General features: G+C 40.1%; 1 protein-coding gene across 1 annotated transcript; it reads left to right on the forward strand.

Moving 5' to 3' along the window:
- The first annotated feature begins 271 nt into the window (after positions 1–271).
- LOC135461279 (beta-1,4-galactosyltransferase galt-1-like) lies at positions 272–1,603 on the forward strand. The gene has a single exon (XM_064738291.1). It carries the CDS (start codon positions 272–274, stop codon positions 1,601–1,603), a length of 1,332 nt encoding a protein of 443 aa, XP_064594361.1.
- The last annotated feature ends 16,760 nt before the right edge of the window (positions 1,604–18,363 follow it).

The raw sequence follows: 18,363 nt of genomic DNA on the forward strand, positions 1-18,363 counted from the left end.
GTTTTCACACAAGTCTCGGGACTGTCTACACGCAATATAGCTACAGCTATCTAAAGATACGTATTTATTCTTTCATGTTTATACACAACCAACATAGAGATGCAGCTAACACCTATTTAAAGTTGCCATGTATAAAAAACCATGTCTGATATTTCGACGTCACAGAACACTGGTTGTTGCCTTTGTACTGTACTACCTTTTGGTCGTGACTTCCCTATTTGTATACATTCATCCCGTCAACATCACACGGACCAAGTTTTGGCGCAGTAATATGAATGCTAGTGGACAGAAACAACGCGTTAACAAGACGTCTACATTTGTAAGCATTCTTCCGGGTGTGCTTGGATACTCTGCTTACATGGACACTCGTTACGATCCACCAAGGATTCGTATCATCTCCGCGGTGAACGATCGGGCGCCAAAGAAGGGACTCTGCTTCTTTTGGCCGCCATCCTCTTTGAATGAACTGAAGGCAAAATTCGGAGAACGGCTGAGTAATCTCACAGAAGCACAGAAACACCAACGACTTTCTTTCTTCGCATCATTTACTTTCCCCAAGCTCACTTCTCCGATAGAGTTTCACAAAACTTGTGAGGGCCATGATTTAGCATATGTAGCCTATTACCTCTCCTGTGTGGTTCCCGCTCAGGTCCGAGCTCCTGTGTCAACTGTGATCATCTCCAAAAGTTTGATGTGGTCGTCTCTTGACCAGTTTGTTGAGTTACAAGTGACATCGATCCCGAGAATTCGCCATACGACCGATATTCAGGATCAGTATTTGGATCAAAGAACAGCCGTAGAATCTCTAAAACTTGGTGTCTGCGTTCCACCTTTATTCGGGGCTGTTGAACGAGATTCTCTCATGGAATTTATCGAAGCAACCATGGTTTTGGGGGCTAATCATTTCTTATTCTACGATTACGAGATGTCAGACGACTCACGTGACTTGTTGCGATTTTATCAAAATGTCGGAACAGTCACTGTGTTACCATGGGGAATACCCTTCCCGGACGCGTCCATTTGGTACCACGGCCAATCAGTCGCCATAGCGGACTGCTTGTTCAGAACTATGGGGCATTTCGACTGGGTGACGTTTAACGACATTGACGAATTTATCGTTCCACGGGGTGAAATCACCTCATCGGGAACGATTCCGGAATTTCTCGTAGCGTACGGGAAACTCAACATGTCCGGTTTCTCCACCATTGCGAGTCTTGGGTTTCAGTCCGCCATTTTCTACACGCCAACGTCATTGGTTACAAACATAAAGAGTAACACCTTCAAGTCCATGATTTCGGTCAAACGGACCAAGACTGTGTCAAAGGTGTTAACTAAGCAAATTGTGAGGCCTGAGCGAGTGTTTGAGTTGGGTATTCATCACTTAAGTAGTGCATTACACGCAAATTTCACTGGACATCTGGTTAGTCAGAATATAGGACTGTTACACCACTACAAGGAATGTAAGCCTGAACCACGGTTTCTGATCAATTGTGACGAATTCGTCGAGGATAAAGCATTTTACCGATATGTGGAACGGTTCAAACATCGTGTTAAGAAAACTCTATCCCAACTAGCACTGCTTAAACTTACCGGTAGTAGTTGACAGTGTATGTTTTATATTCTACATATATCATATATGACTGTTTATACAGTCTGCTGTACAGAGAAATGACGCTAGATCTGAATCCTCCAAAAGATAAACTGTAAAGTCATTTGAAAATTACATTTCAGGTACCAATATCATGGAAAAGAACTGCTTTCTTTCAGTTGTAAAATATATTATGGGTCGATTTCAACAAAACTGTAAAAATTTTTTTTTTTTTTTTAAAGTAGATATATGAAAACCAGTGTAAGTCTTCCTTATTGTGGTGAATCGACGGCTTCAGAAAGACAGAAACCCAAGATGACAGAAGAAAACAAGGTTCGTGTTTCACGAAATGGATTATCTATCTTTGCGTCCGGATATACGCAATCTAATGCGGAATCGTGTAATTCAAATTATGGAAATTATTTAACATATGACGTTAATGTATAGTCTTTTATAGGGGAAAAACATATATATGTTTCATATGTTATAGGGTCCAGTACCAAGGGAGATCACTCTGATGGACAAATCTTGTTAACACTGGCAATGTATCAGCGGTATGGGTTTCTGAATGAGACCTCACTCTTTTCTCGGTACACGGAAGATGAGTAAAAAAAAAAAGCACTCTTATTAGACCTGATATTGGTAAAGCTGTCAATGTTCACTTGGTCCATTGATCAGCTATGTAAATGCAGAACAAAATGATGTCGAACCATGGCAGCCAAGTTCTATAGCCTACATGGATGTACGTATATAACGAAAGTGTCTGCACTAAAACAAAAAAACGTTTTCACAGTGAAGTATATGTACTCTGTGGTATGTACACTTCTTTTGTGGATTTTCTTCATATGCAAATTACCAAAACGGTGTATATTGGGCCAACACATGTACAAAAGCATGTGCATGGACGTGCATTTTTACGTCATCTTTAGGTCCCACGCCATTTGTCATTTGAACATGTCATCTTATGTTTTATTATTTTTACCATTCATCCTATTTCAAGTCAATACAGAAGTGTATAGTTTGCGTCATATGTGAATAAAATTATTGCCTGAAATCAGATTACGTGTCTCATTATTACAGCAGCTGCAAAATTCGTAAACTATGTAAGCAGGCAGTACCGTTGTATTTACTTGATTGTTGCTTAAAGTCATACACATGATTTTTCCACTTATACGTTGGTGGTCAGTTTTATAGGTGCAGAAATGCGTTGTGCCTTGCGTAAACCACAGACCTCTGGCAAGTTATTGACAAACTTTCACACTTGTGACGTATATAGATATAGGCTATGCGCACCATATATTAGTCTCAGATAATTAAGTGGATTTCAACGAGACTGCAAACAACCATACAAACCTCGTGGACCGCCTATTGTTAACAAACAATGAGTGGGGTAATCTACAAATTCCCTGTTAGTACATGTACACTTTATCCGGACCTAGAGTGTAGAGCAGGGTATTATAAACACCCGTAACATACTGATTTAAAGGTCACCAGTCAGTGAACAGATGTAAAATCGATAGCAACATCCAAATCAACCAGTTGATCAGTACAAGACCAATAAACATAAATCAATATTGGCTGTAACACATACTTCTTTATTCTGATAAAAACTCTGAACATTCAAGTGGATTTGTGATATCTGATGTATTAGGTTTGGTATTGAGTGTAGTGGGAGATGGCACAACTCTTATTAACCTTATTCCCCATATCACAGTACGGTATTTCACCTACATAAAATATCCAACCATCCATTTATTCACCACTCAATATAGTGATATTCACTACCAGGTGCATAAATTATTATGTATTAAGATGTTTACCGATTGAGATGCCGTGTGTCATCTGCAAATACTTTTTGTTTAAATACTGGTTTTAGGGTCACTTTCCTGGCGGATATCGTGGCCCATCAAATCAGTGTTTTATTAATTTATTTATTTTTTAACACATTAATATTTTGAATAGATAATGGCAGTGCGTTGGTATACTATTTACATATGTACATGAGTCAATTAGTGGGATTAAACCTTTTTTGTGGTAGCATCTGCAAATACTTGGAAAGCTTCTCTATTTATACCCAACAGGCTATTGACCATGCGACCTAAGTTAACCAATCACATCCAAGCTTTACCGATCAGCCATGATTTGTGGAACTAATTTCCCACACAAAAATGCAGAAAAACATAACAATAGAACTATAGTTAACAGGAGCTGCTGTGCTTACGTGAGAGCGTTTTCTTGAAGTTTAAAAAGCTCCAACTATTTCCACTGAATAAGAAAAAGTGGCAAAAGAAAAAAAATTCTCGAGGAATCGAACTGCCGGTGATATGGTTATGCCCGTTTTCACATCACAGTAGTGTCAAGGGCAGATCGTAGTAGAAATTATTTCGATCAGTATCACCAAGGCAGTTAAGCTTACATTACAAATATTATCTGGGGAACATTATTCCTAAAGTGATAAAATTCCATTAAAGCACCTCATATTTACCTTGGGAAAGAGACGTAAAAGCAATTGAAAGCCCCGCTACGCCCGACTCCAAGCAGTACGTTGAGAGCGTAGGGAAATATCACACAAAGTAGTCCGCTTTCCTTGTATACATCAACAATTACCCTTAATAAAGTGAAAAGTTATGGTCAGTTATTCCACTGGAACATTTTACAACATATCACAACACCAAGTAACGTTAAAAAAATGAGTTAAGTTGACAATAAATCTATACATGCACTCGCTCATTGTAAACAAACAAAATGGCCGCCAGCCAGGGTGAGGAGAGGGTGAAGCCTACACAAGATTTACGCTATTACACGGAATATTCAAGATGCCAAGTACTATAAAAGAGGTAACCGTCACGTCAGGTCTGGGGGATCTTTCAAACGTTGCTCTACGTTACCCTGGGGAATAAATTACGTTATGAAGTGACTGAATATTTGGCACAGTCCCTCACATAACATATACACGTCCAACGAGTCTATTCAAGTTGTATAAAGTGAATTACGAGAAGTATAACTACGTAACTATCACAAAGTTATTACACCTGCCATTATTTCATACAACTTCCCCTACTTCAAATAATGGAACTCCCCTGAGTTCGCACAAGTAGTATGCCACTGGAATCCACAGCACAGGTAAAGTCAAGTCCAAGTGTAAGACGAAGTAATGATATCAGGTAAGATCCACATCATTGGTATATTGGTAACGTAAAGTCCAAGTAAAAGTAAGGTAATCCATAATCCAAAGTGAGAAGGCACAGTCCCGATGGAAAACAACACAGAAAGGTAATCTCACAATACAAAGCGATACAGCACAGTTCAGATGGAAAATAACAGCGTAAGGCAAGGCTGGTAAGTTGAAAGGTGAATAAATCTGTGTAAGTTATTCAAAGCTCCCACCTGTGTCCAATTCCTGTTGAATCTAGAAGCTTTATGAAAATATTAGTTGATGTATCGCTTGTTGCAGATGCTGCCTCAAACAGGGACAATAGTTGTTCACCAAATGCAACCTTCTTCCCCCGTGATCTTGCCTTGTTTTGTTGGTTGAGCATTTGCCCTTGCTCATTTCCACAATGATGCACAGGTACTCCCACTGGAGTAGTCTGGTGTCATCATCAGTATTTTTTCCAGTTTGACATGGGCCAAGAGATGGTGTTTAGCCCAACTGGAATTGATACTGAGCCGTCAGCGTCCCAAGCCCAAGGGCATGTACCCATGGCGCAGGATGTCAGCGGTGCGACGTTGTGACTCCTTGTCCTCAGATCCAGTGGTAGATGGTGGAAATGGTGTTATGGGAGGAAGAGTAGACCGAACAGGCGTGTAATTTGGCAAATCCAGAGGAAGCAGACATGGTGAAGATGGTAAAGCAGGGCTGATAGGCTCAGTGACAGGGAGAGTGGCAGCTGTAGTGGCAGTCGTAGTTAGGCAATTACTTGTTGAAGATGGGAACGGTTTCGATGATAATGTTGTACAGCGGGAGGTAATGATGGAGAATTGAAGGGAATTGTAACTTTCAGTTGAAGTGGAGTTGGCACTGGAGAGGTCATCAGTAAAGGTGGTGTAGTCAGACTTGGTACTGCTGTTGTGATGGCATCCTGGTCAGAACTGTTTCCTCAGGCTTTCTGGCGGCAGCACTGGTCACAGTTGATGACAATGGAAGATCCTAGGCAATATCTCATAAACCACAGAGGACGGAGAATTTCCCCAAATGTGAAGTAAGTGGTTGTTGAAGCTGCCTGCGTTTGTTCTGGGATAACCTGAGAATCGGATTCCACTTATAGACACTGTCAACAAAGTATATGAAAGGCAAGATGAAATCTGCTTTACATTGGTGGTAACTGGTCCCACTAGGCAGTTTGGGCGCTACCTGCTTCTCCGTAACTGCAAGTTTCAGTAAACTGGCTTGCATGACCCTAGGGTCTTGTAAAATTTTGTGGCTCAGCTCTGCCTTGCAACGTGTTGTTGGTCGCTCATCACCAAGAGCTTTCACGGTGAACCCGAGTTGATTTTATCTGTATCCATTCAGTTTCAAGTTTCAAGTTGCATTCAACTTGTTCAGTAGGGGCTTCATCTTGCGATTTCACCACGCGCTGAATAATCTCCCAGCTATCTTCCCATTCTTTGATTGTCCTCCTTTGAACCTTTACCTTTCCGCACCAACTTCTTACATATCTTCTGGTTTCGGATGAAAGTGCTGAATCCCAAGGAGGGTGGTCAGTTACATTGAGGTAGTTTTCTGGAGTGAAGGTCAGCCAGAAACCGTTTGGTTCTGAAAAGGACCTTAATGGAAGTGGTCTTGCAGCTTTCCTGTGGCAGCTCGGGACGTGATGTTTCAGGTCTATAGTGCGAGCTTCCTGAACCGAGCTTCCTTATCTCTACAAAATGTACAGATGACATCGAGAAGCCGGTGTCTGAATGATTGGAGATGGAAGTTAAGATCCTTCTAGCTCCGCAGAGCTGTGTTGCAGTGTTTCTAGGTAACCATCTTGGCCCTTCTGGAAATAGCAGACAAATCATTATCATTAGACCAATTATACAAAAGAAATAAGTAACCAGTGTGAAAAACATACATCCTACATCTTAGAATTGCATCCTTAAAACTACGTCCCATGCCGAATCATTTCTACAAGTTGTGCCATGGACCCAAACACCTCGCACCAAGCAAGAGAATGTTAGGTGAGTCTGTTGTTCGCCAGGCCTTGGGATATCAGTCCTACCCTGACCCCATGAAATTAGGTGTTGCCATATCCATGGTTCACTAACTTCCATATATGACCCGCATCCCAACTAATCCATGGACTACCACAATTGGTGAATGTATTTGATTCGGACAGTAGTTCTATTTTACATGTAGATGCCTTGAGGTGTAGATTATGTCTGAAACTGTTTTCCCCAAAGAGGTGCTTTACCTCCCTTGTACTCCATGAGGCGGTCATTGTGATAAGCCTTTCCTGTTTGCTTTGGTGACCCTCTCACCATGTATGTCATATCATCAGTTTTGATAAAAGGATCTTTCCATTGAGATGTGAGTGTCCTGCACACACCAGGTCTTCTCAATACATTATATAGCCAAACAGCCTTGCCAGGTGTAAGAAGCCGCTTCCTTGACCTGACATCGTAATGACATTTCTGATACTCTGCTCTTTGTTTTAGGCCAACTCGGGCAATGTCGTGTGCCTGTTGTAAACTCTTTTGTAAGTTTACCACATATGACAAGGGATCTGAGATGTATTGCTCTTCAGCAGGGCTTTCAACTTCTGCTTGAAGTGGCATGAGAACTTCTCTTCCGAGCACCATCATGTTTAGGGATATATTTGTACTTGAATGCTTAGATGCCCTGTATGTCATCATGACCTGAGGTATGTATTCATCCCATCTCCTCTGTTCGTTTTCACACTACATTGTAAGCATTGAGGAAAGAGTTCGGTTAAACCGTTCCATACTTCGATTTAATTGTGGTCTCAAACTTGCACTTTTGTGAATTTGCAGCAAACCACACATATTCTGGAAAATAGGAGACTCAAAATTTGTCCCTTGATCTGAATGGATTGGCATAGGAGTACCGAATCTGCATACAAAGTCGTCCAAGGCCTTAGCAACTTTGGAGCTTTCTTAGTTTGGTATGGCTACTGCTTCTGTCCATTTAGTAAACAGTCCACCATGACAAGAATGTAACGATTCCCTTTTAGGGTAAGCGGTAGAGGCAGTAAAATATCTGCAACTAGTCATCCCATTGGCCCACTTACAAGGTATTGTTCTAACGGTGCCCTACCAGCTTTCGAGGTGTTTTTCGTGCTGTGCATCGATCACATTTTTTACAATATTCCTGGGCATGCCATCTCATGCGCGGCCAGTAAAATGCCTGTGTAATTCTACCCAGCATTTTGTCACCTTCAAGATGCGCTGCTGAAGGTATATCGTGGTAATATTTCAGCACAGACCGAATGTTTTACTCTCGAACTATCAGCTGTTTCAGTGTCCTGTCATTATCAACCCAGTTTCTATATAAGATACCATCCTTCACAACCAGTCTGTCCTATTGACTCCAAAGAGTCTTGAAGGCTGAAGAAAGGTAAGAAACTTTAGACCAGTCAGGTCTCCCATGTCAGATTCAACAGCCAGTAGCATGGGACACTATTATCCTTCAATTGATGCTGTCTTATATCATCAATGGACATACCTTCAAGGATACCCACAGTTGTAGAAAGCTGCCCTGGCTTTTTCTGACTTCTAGTTATAACTCGGACCTGATGTATTGCCTGATCAATTTGACAGTCAATGTTCATGTCAGTTGCATTAATGATTGAATCTTGTAGTTCCTGCTGCATTGCACATACTTTACATGGTATCCTTAAAGTGCATCAGCATTCGCATGGCTACGCCCTGTAGGATGTTTTACCTCTATGTTGTATGTCCCTAGTGTTTCTAACCATCGTGCGGATTGTTCTGTGGATTCTTTAAGGTTTTTCATCCACCTAACTGTAGCATTGTCTGTCCTCAGTAAAATCTTCTGTCCATAAACACAAGGATGGAAATGTTTCAAAGCAGTAACGACGGCCAACAATTTCTTTTATTGTGACACAGTAAGACATCTCGTGTTTGTCGAGGGTACGGCTCATATAAGCAATCACCTTTTTCCAACCCTCAAATTCCTCAGACAGTACCGCCCCCATTGCTGTGTCACTAGTATCAATGTCAAGAATAAAATCTTGACTGGGTACTGGGTAAGCCAAAATGGGTGGCTCAGATAAAGCTGTTTTTCAAGTTTGAAATGCTTTTTCACATTCCGCGGTCCAATTAAATTTCGCTCCCTTTTCTGTATGCTTGTATAGTGGCTTGGTCATGCAGGCAAATCCTGAACTAAACTTTCGATAATATGAACGAAGACCGAGAAAGCTTCGAACCTGCATCGCATTTTTAGGTTGATACAAACCCTGACTGGTAGAAAATGCCGCCTTCTGTTCAAGGGGAATTTGCCAAAATCCTGAGTGCAAATCAAGACAACTGAACCATCTGGCCCAAGATAATGAGTTTAAACATTCATTTACTCTCGGCAAGATATATGCATCTTTGTCACATCATTGACTTTTCTGAAGCCTACACAGAACTTAGTTGTACCATCTTTCTTTGTGCAAAGAACGACGGGAGACACCCAAGGGCTTGCAGCTGGCTCAATAATACGACGCTACAACATTTTCTGTATTTTCTCTTTTTCGGTAGCTCTCTTACCAAGAGTTAATCTACGTGGAGGTTGCCTAATGGGAATGGCAGACCTAGTGTTTATAGCGTAGTCTACCATATCAGTACAAGGTCTTCTGAAGACTTCGCAAAAACTGACTGAAACTTCATAAGCACCTTTCGTAGCTTATCTTGTTCACCCAGAGTCAGATTATTTGAACTGCGCGGGAGAAATTCCTACAAATTTTCTGGTAACTCAGAAAACTCTTCACCATTCACTGATATGGCACGCGCTATTTGGGTTATACCTGATAAAAGGATGGACATGTACCCAGCCTAATGTCAGTGTGTAATGTCACACTGTCCGGGCTGTAGTTTATGACTTGAACAGATAACTGTTCAGATCTAGTGTCGACAATACCGTTCAACATCCGGATACCTTTACAAGTCGTCAGATATTCAGTCTTTGGGTTTCATCACTGGTAGCCAGCCAACGAAGTAACCTGGTATTACCGTAGTCTTTTCAACTTTAACCAAACAGGCCATCTGTGTTTCACCACCAATCCAATGTGGTATGGAAGATTTCTCACTTTCCAGTTTGAATCATTTATAATCAATTTTGGTAACATGTTTGAAGAGGAAATCTTGCCCAAGTATTCCTGGAACTGTTATGTTACATACAACAACACTGTGACGATAGACAGTTTCATGTAGCTGCAAACACAACTCAGCAGAGCCATAAAGTTCTAGTTTTTCTCCATTTGCATTGAGTATGTTGTTAAACTGTCCCTAAAGTATAGGTCTTGACACTAAAGATTTAGCGTCAAATATTTCCTTGGATAGCAGTGTCATAGTTGAACCACTGTCGACCAATACTTCTGCAGGTTCTTCTATTCCCTCTGTTACAGCTGTTCTCCCTGTTTCTGATATTCTATGTCACTAACTTCACCTATTAATTCTTTTTCTGATTTATGCCCTGCTCCTCACTCGTCTGCCTATGGTCTACAAGGAGGAGGGTTTCTCGTTTCTCTATTCATTAGTTTGTGGCAGACTGCCATTACTTTTCCGATGTCGACAGTAATGGTCTGGAAATTTACAAATGTAACAACTCCCTTGCCCACGTTTACCAGATCTCTTGTTGTTACCATTATTAGCATTGGCTTGTAAGAATTTTTTTCTAGCCCCACTCTCAAGTTTTTCTAAGTATTCTAATAATTCTTCAAACCCAGAAATGCTACCCTCTTTAGGAAATGAATCAACTGTCTGTGTAACCGACACAGACTCTTTTTTTTCTTTTTGTACCTCTCACCCACTAGTGCTTCATAACGTCGACAGCATCAGGTATGCTTCTACAACTTCTGTCAAAACACCTGCACTTCATTTCGACAGATACACTTTTGTATAGACCATTTAAGGCTAAAACCTCCTGGGTATAAACATCTAGATTAGCATATGCTTTCTGTGCCAGAGCTGAGATAGTTTCATCTGAATGACGAACTCTACCTTCAAGTTTAGTGAACCTTTTATTCTACTACCAAAACGTTTTTCTAGCTTCCTGATTAGTGCAGGAAAGTGACGTTTCTCTTCCTCAGAAAGACAAATGTAAAATCTCCTGACTAGACCTGTCAAACTGGCAGCTAGGGCCAGGACTTTTTCACGTTGTTTCCACAATCTTAGTTCTTCACAGTCAATGAAATGAGTTATTCCCCCCCACCCCACCCCCCGGTCATGTTTACCACCATATGGATCTGGTTTTAGCTTGATAACAGCACTTCACTAATTTTTGTAAGAGGAAAAATCCCCAAACCCATGAGCATGTGAATTATCCCTTTTTACATGATGTGAGGTTTCAAGTGGGAAATCTCTCCTACCCTTATTACCTGGACCATGTGCTGGTCTGGAGTCATCACCATTATCAGTTATATCAGTTAAGTCTGAGGCTATGGAATCCTCGTACTGATCATCTGAGCTAGAAGTTCCTTCATCAGGGTGTTCGATAACTACAATTTGATTATCACTTCTGGACCTGGACTTTCTACAATATTAAACAGGCTTTATGGCTTAACACAGGAGAGTAACAGCTGAAAAATACTTTTGAAGTCAGCAATAACTCTTCCGGTCAAGGTGTTAAGGAGGTAAGAATACCACAATACTCAAAATGTTCGAATCACTGGATACCCAGTTATATAGCTATCGGACTTCTGACACCATTGTAAACACTTATCACACATTGATTTAAAGGTCACCAATCAGTGAACAGATGTAAAATCGAAAGCAACATCCAAATCAACCAGTTGATCTGTACAAGACCAATAAACATAAGTCAATATTGGCTGTAACACATACTTCTTTATTCTGATATAAACTCTGAATAGTCAAGTGGATTTGTGATATCTCACAAATTCACTGGTACATATACCTTTATATATAATGCGTTCTGATGCACTAGGTTTGGTACTGAGTGTAGTGGGAGATGGTTAATTTCCCAGATAAAAATGCAGAAAACCATAGCAATACAACTATAGTTAACAGGAGCTTCTGTGCTTACTTGAGAGCGTTTTTCTTGAAGTTTAAAAAGCTCCAACTATTTCCACTGAATAAGAAAAAGTGGCAAAAAAAAAAAAAAAAATTCTCGAGGAATCGAACAGCCGGTGATATGGTTATGCCCGTTTTCACATCACAACAGTGTCAAGGGCAGATAGTAGTAGAAATTATTTCGATCAGTATCACCAAGGCAGTTAAGCTTACATTACAAATATTATTTTCGGAGCATTATACCTAAAGTAATAAAATTCCATTAAAGCATCTCATATTTACCTTGGGAAAGAGACGTAAAAGCAATTGAAAGTCCCGCTACGCCCGACTTCAAACAGTACGCTGAGATCGTAGGGAAATATCACACAAAGTAGTCCGCTTTCCTTGTATACATCAACAATTACCCTTAATAAAGTGAAAAGTTATGGTCAGTTATTCCACTGGAACATTTTACAACATATTAAAACACCAAGTTACCTTAACAAAAAATGAGTTAAGTTGACAATAAATCTATACATGCACTCGCTCATTGTAAACAAACAAAATGGCCGCCAGGGTGAGGAGAGGGTGAAGCCTACACAAGATTTACGCTATTACACGGAATATTCAAGATGTCAAGTACTATAAAAGAGGTAACCGTCACGTCAGGTCTGGGGGATCTTTCAAACGTTGCTCTACGTTACCCTGGGGAATAAATTACGTTATGAAGTGACTGAATATTTGGCACAGTCCCTCACATGACCTGTACACGTCCAACGATTCCATACAAAGATTTATAAAGTGAATTACGGGTCATAATGTTCAAAGTGTATTCGCTAATACTGGTATTAAGTTATATTTTATATCGAAATTTTTAACCAAACCCAGCAGCCAAATCTGGTCTTAAATGAGTTTTGAACAACCGGAGCCATTTCAATCAATTTGGTAATATTTGCACTTAATTTCCCGCTATTGTTAAAACAGCGATGAAATTAAAATGATTTCTCGCTGTTTACGGCGTATTTGGTGGCAGTATTTTAGATATTCAAGTTGAATGAGAGCCACCATTTCCATTTTTTTTCACGAAACATACACACACGGCAAAACATCTTATTGGCTTCTAAAATTGCTTCTGGAATGGATCGAAAACTCGCCTTCCGCAGTTATGTCGACTGGTTAGAAAACAAAATGGTATATAAATTGCTTGTAATAATATTCGCGTGATTTGCAGATTCTAAAGGTCACTTTAACTGGTGTCACTGTCGGCGGATACGAACACAAAAATTATAAGGTCGACCATTTCTAAAAACGTTGATTTCTCAGTCCGTAGACAGAGGATATATATATCATGTTGACTTATCATGTCCATTCTGGGCAAACACGACACGAGTTGCAGCATAAAACAAACTGCATGGTATTGAGGGAGGAGGGTGATATATATATATATATATATATATATATATATATATATATATATATATATATATATATACGGATGGTTGCATACAAATATACGGCTTGATGTATTTGACTTTTACATTGTGCGACTGGCATTGTATGGCAGTCCACAAGATGTCATATTAATTATGCAGTCTGTGTGCCCAAACGTTAGTGCAAATTTGCAATTACATGTATATACCTTTGTGTGAGAAAGAGAAAGCTGGCCATATACACACGCAAAATAAAAATGTTATATCTGATAACACTTAAAAGTTCAGAGATAATGATATATAATGTCATTTATATATTTGGAGGCCTGCATATTAGCAACCGGATCTCGGTTTACATTATATTATCACCACGATGATGTGGCGTGTGAACCAGAGGCGCAGCATGGGTATATTGTCAAGTGCTACAATCTAAACCTGCAAGTGTACACACAACCTTGCAAGCACTTGTATTTTAACATTTTGTATTATAAATCGGCGAATGTTTAACCCGTATACAAGTATACCTGTACATAGGACTACAAAACAACCTACGTACAGCATAGGTCCCAACTAGTATATAAAATGTACGAGTGTGCATACAGTACTTAGGGTTTGTTTTCTCATACATGTATGTATATACCCACATCTATAAGCAAATATTTCAAGCAATCAAAACGTTCTCATATTCACTATAAAGATGGAAGGCTTAAATGTATACAAAGATCGATATAGTTGTCTAACTCTTACGACACCATACCTATAAGCTTTGAAGTATGACATGTAGTCTATACCCGTAAGGCCATGAATTTATCTGGTTCTCGATCAGTCGTTGGAGCGGGAAAGCGACAACCCGACTGCATACGCATACGCAACTATATTCATCTACAAAAATAATGACAAGACTTTGAGAAATCCCAAATAAAAACTTTGAGGATGTATATTCGTTGTAACGCAACGACACCTTATTGCTTTCCCGAAAATCTATTTAGGGGCTTATTTAATAATATATTTTCACTTTTTCACATATAACACGGCCCTTCGCCTTGCACCTGCATGGCAAACATAACGTGACCACAGCTGATGTCAATGAAACACGCCCTAGGCTGAAACCAATGCAAAAAGGCCTAAATTAAAAGTAATGGGACATTTGGGGACTTCAGGGGCATATAGGGCGCCACTATCCCAACCAATCGGGCGAGGGTTCTGGGGCTGCCAAGGCCCCGGAACTGCTGGGACCCCAGATAGCCGTTCACACGTTTGAGCGTGTTCTAAGAGGGACAAAAATAGATATCCATCCTCCAAGTTATGAATGTCATGCATATTTTGGCAAAATTTAGTTTTCATATCGCCTCCATAGTTCATGTACACTTACTTCTGTACAATGCAAATACATGCAGGGAAATGCGCACTGCATGTGGATATTGCAGGCTTCACTCAAACAGCACGTGGTGAAAATGAAAAATGTTTGTTATACATGTACAGTAACTCCTTCTATAATCAAGTGATCATTAAAATACATGTAAATGCATTTATGCGTCTTTTGAAAACCTAAAACGAGGTGTAAGGATACGGCGTTCACTGCAAAGTATTCTTTCGGTCAAAAACGCATTCCAAAAGGCTCCTTTGCTAACCGTTTTCCCTGCAATCCGGGCGGTATATTTTAGTCCTAATCTATAGTGTATGTACATGTCTATACGGTGTAATCCATAAACCGCAAAAGGCAATTCCCATCCAGTACATCAGACGAAAACAATGGAACATGACTGGAGTTGAAAGTAATAGAAGGCGCGGCTTGGGGCAAGTAATGGGGCAAGTATAGCCCGTGTTGAAAGAGAGAAATAATGAACAGGTAACCCACATAACAAGAATGGCAAAATTGCACAAATTAAGTCAGTTTAATATTGAGCCTGGGGTTTAAACCATGCAGGTACTGATCACGCATGGAACAAATTGTAACCAAAGGTACACAACCTAAGTTGAAAGCAAAGGAACGCGCAGCCTAAGTTGAAAGTATTGGAACGCAAGTCCTGAGTTGAACCAATCAAAAAAACAGAACATGACATGAGTGAAACCACACGGCCTCAATCGGTTGAAGACAATGAAACATATCCTGAGTTAAAATTCAGTTTATGCAAATGACGGTCTGAAATTTGGTCTGACCTGGAAAACAATGTCACACGATCTGAGAAATCCAGTTTGACGCACGATTAAAAAGGTATAATGGACATTAGAAATACACGTTTTATAATGTTAACGAAAAATTATGCACCATTTTGAAATGGATCTAATCTGTGAAAGACAAACACTGCGAGATATTATTTGATTAAATTTCCGAAAATTCTTAACAAACGCCATCTTACATACTGCAAGGGGCCTCCGTGGCTCAGTCGATTAGCGCGCTAGCGCAGCGTAATGACCCAGGAGCCTCTCACCAATGCGGTCGCTGTGAGTTCAAGTCCAGCTCATGCTGGCTTCCTCTCCGGCCGTAAGTGGGAAGGTCTGCCAGCAACCTGCGGATGGTCGTGGGTTTCCCCCCTGGCTGTGACCGGTTTCCACCCACCATAATGCTGGCCGCCGTCGTATAAGTGAAATATTCTTGAGTACGGCGTAAAACACCAATCAAATAAATAAATAAAATACATACTGCAACAAACAACACTCTCAGAGTAGAACAGATCGGTTAAAATTACATACCCATTGCATATGAAATATCGGATTCCAGATTAAAACGCCAGAGAAAAAACCTCAGTAAAACGTGCAATGGAAATGTCCGCGTGGTTACACGATGCTTGTCTTTTAATCGTGAGTACAGACGAGATGTTGGAGTAATTCCAATCTTTCAGAGGGAATTTTAGAGATTCTTCTATATGTATCATTACCTGCATGTGGACAGAGCATAACCTCGCAGTCTTTCAATTGGCAACACGCGATGGAGCGATGGAGTGTTTTGACTTCGTCTAAGTTCGTTTCGTGATCCAAAGGCAACGTCTCCCGACTTCGGGGCGGACGCTCTAACCATTAAGCCATCGAGCGGTTCGCGCTCAATTAGTAATATGGCAAAATTATATTTATTTATTTATCTGATTTGTGTTTTACGCCGTTTTCAAGAATATTTCACTTATACGCCGACGGTCAGCATTATATCGTGTGAGGAAAGCATGCAGAGCCCGGGGAAAACCATCCACGACTACACTATAAAATTATATTCGTGTCTATAAAGCTAATCATGCAGCTATAACCTACCAAGCAAAGGTTGCGTTTTACTCCAGGCCTGTCCACCAACATGTCGTCGTCATATGACGGAATAATTGTTAAGTACGACTTTAAACCCCAAGCACTCAATCGCTCACTCCACCGATATGAAAACTGACCGCGGTTGGAGATATAAATCAAATATTCATAGTATGGCGTTAAACACTGGCTGAATAAACAATAAATCAATCAGTCTTGGGAATACACATATTTTGACTTCCGATTCTATTGGTAAGAAACTGCCATACATGCTTGAAAGTATCAAACACTAATTGGACGATATATGCTATATACAACTGCTATATACACACCATCTTATACACCCATTTGTACATAAACCTCCCGTTAATTAACCACTGCTATTGCCGTATTCCAGGATGTCTCGGGGTTGTGGATGAAGACACATGAGAAAACAAAAGGCTCAGTCGGTTTGACTTGAGTCAAGATTTGAAATCTAAGTTTACAGTTGAAATAGGCTATATGACCATGCAGTAAGTAAATGTAAAGTTAAGATAAGTCGATTGCAATTCCAACTTTTATTTAGCCATTATTGTTTAATTTAAGTTTAAAATTAGGCCTTCAGTCAAAAACAGCTTCGTCTAATCTGCCCCTCCACTTGTTTGTCGGACAAACCTCCTGGACGACGCAATGCTGCGGGATTGGGAGTGAGATTTGAACATACATACGATTCTTGCATGGTTTTGTGCGATGATACTGTGGTGTTGTATATTTGGTTTGTAAAATTTGCAAATAAATGCAGCCTTTACATATGTAGGTCTAAGTATATATTCCTGCAGTGTCAAAAGAGCATCGAGAAAGCCAATTTTAAAGTCATCGGTACACGACCGGGGTCATCATTCTCATTCCCGATGTATACATATATATCACCCTCTTAATTTCGACGCGGCGGACCCTCGAACAGCTAAAGGAAAGTCTATAAAAAAGATATCTATTTAGGCCAAAATATTCAACTATTCAAAACATTTTAAACGTAAGATTGATAGTCCACACATATTACTTCATGAGAATAACAGCATAATTGGTGAAATGGTATAAAGAGCTGTAACATATTTGAAAACACACAGGCATACCTGAAAAATTTTAAAGTGAAAATTATACAGTAGTTTTAATACTACATCCAGTTCACCTATATAAAGTTGAAAGTTTTACAAATCTAACCTTACAGTCTAACCTTTAAAATAATTTAAGAATAATTTCAAATTTACGAGGGCGATACTGGCTTTTCTTCTGGCCTATTTGACCTATAACCGTTACAAGGCGACCACAGAGCGGCCGTAAAGCATATAACGTAGAACATTTATACCATTCGGCCAGAAAATCAACAACTTCTATACAATAGAAACCAATGCCAGACACTCAGTTTGTACATACGAATAGAAACATATATAACAACATACATATTGTGTTGCAGATTCCGAGTCATATAGGCCATACTATACAGAGATGGCGTGTATGTGATGAAGATGCTTTTGTCTTGTAGCATTGGCTATGATGTCTTCGCCTTGTTATTTAAGTTCCATCATCTATCGGCAATTATTTCACGCTTAAATTAACACAAGGCTATCAATTCATTCGAATTCCTTTTGTTTTCCACACACTGCGCTGACATACGAGTGGTCGATTCAGTGTAACTGAGCACTTTCTTCTCTGTTCTAATTCAAGCTCATCACACGCAAAACTTTCTGCTATCGTAAGACGGCCGGACGATATGGCCTCCAGCTTTTGAAAGGGAAACACAGCGCAACAGCTCGGGCTGAAGCGTACTATACTGTCTGCAAGGCGATACGAGCTGCGCCTTGACAGATTGAAAAGCGAAAAGGACCTTTTCCAGTATATCAGTCTGTCTTTTTAACAGTTTGATAGGGTTGTTTTCATTTCAGCCTGCGCTGGCGC

Source organism: Liolophura sinensis, chromosome 1, assembly GCF_032854445.1.
Source record: "Liolophura sinensis isolate JHLJ2023 chromosome 1, CUHK_Ljap_v2, whole genome shotgun sequence".
Lineage (NCBI taxonomy): Eukaryota > Metazoa > Mollusca > Polyplacophora > Chitonida > Chitonidae > Liolophura > Liolophura sinensis.

Excerpts from the sequence above, each read along its gene's own strand:
- LOC135461279 (XM_064738291.1), top strand. The coding sequence starts at position 272 with ATGAATGCTAGTGGACAGAAACAACGCGTTAACAAGACGTCTACATTT.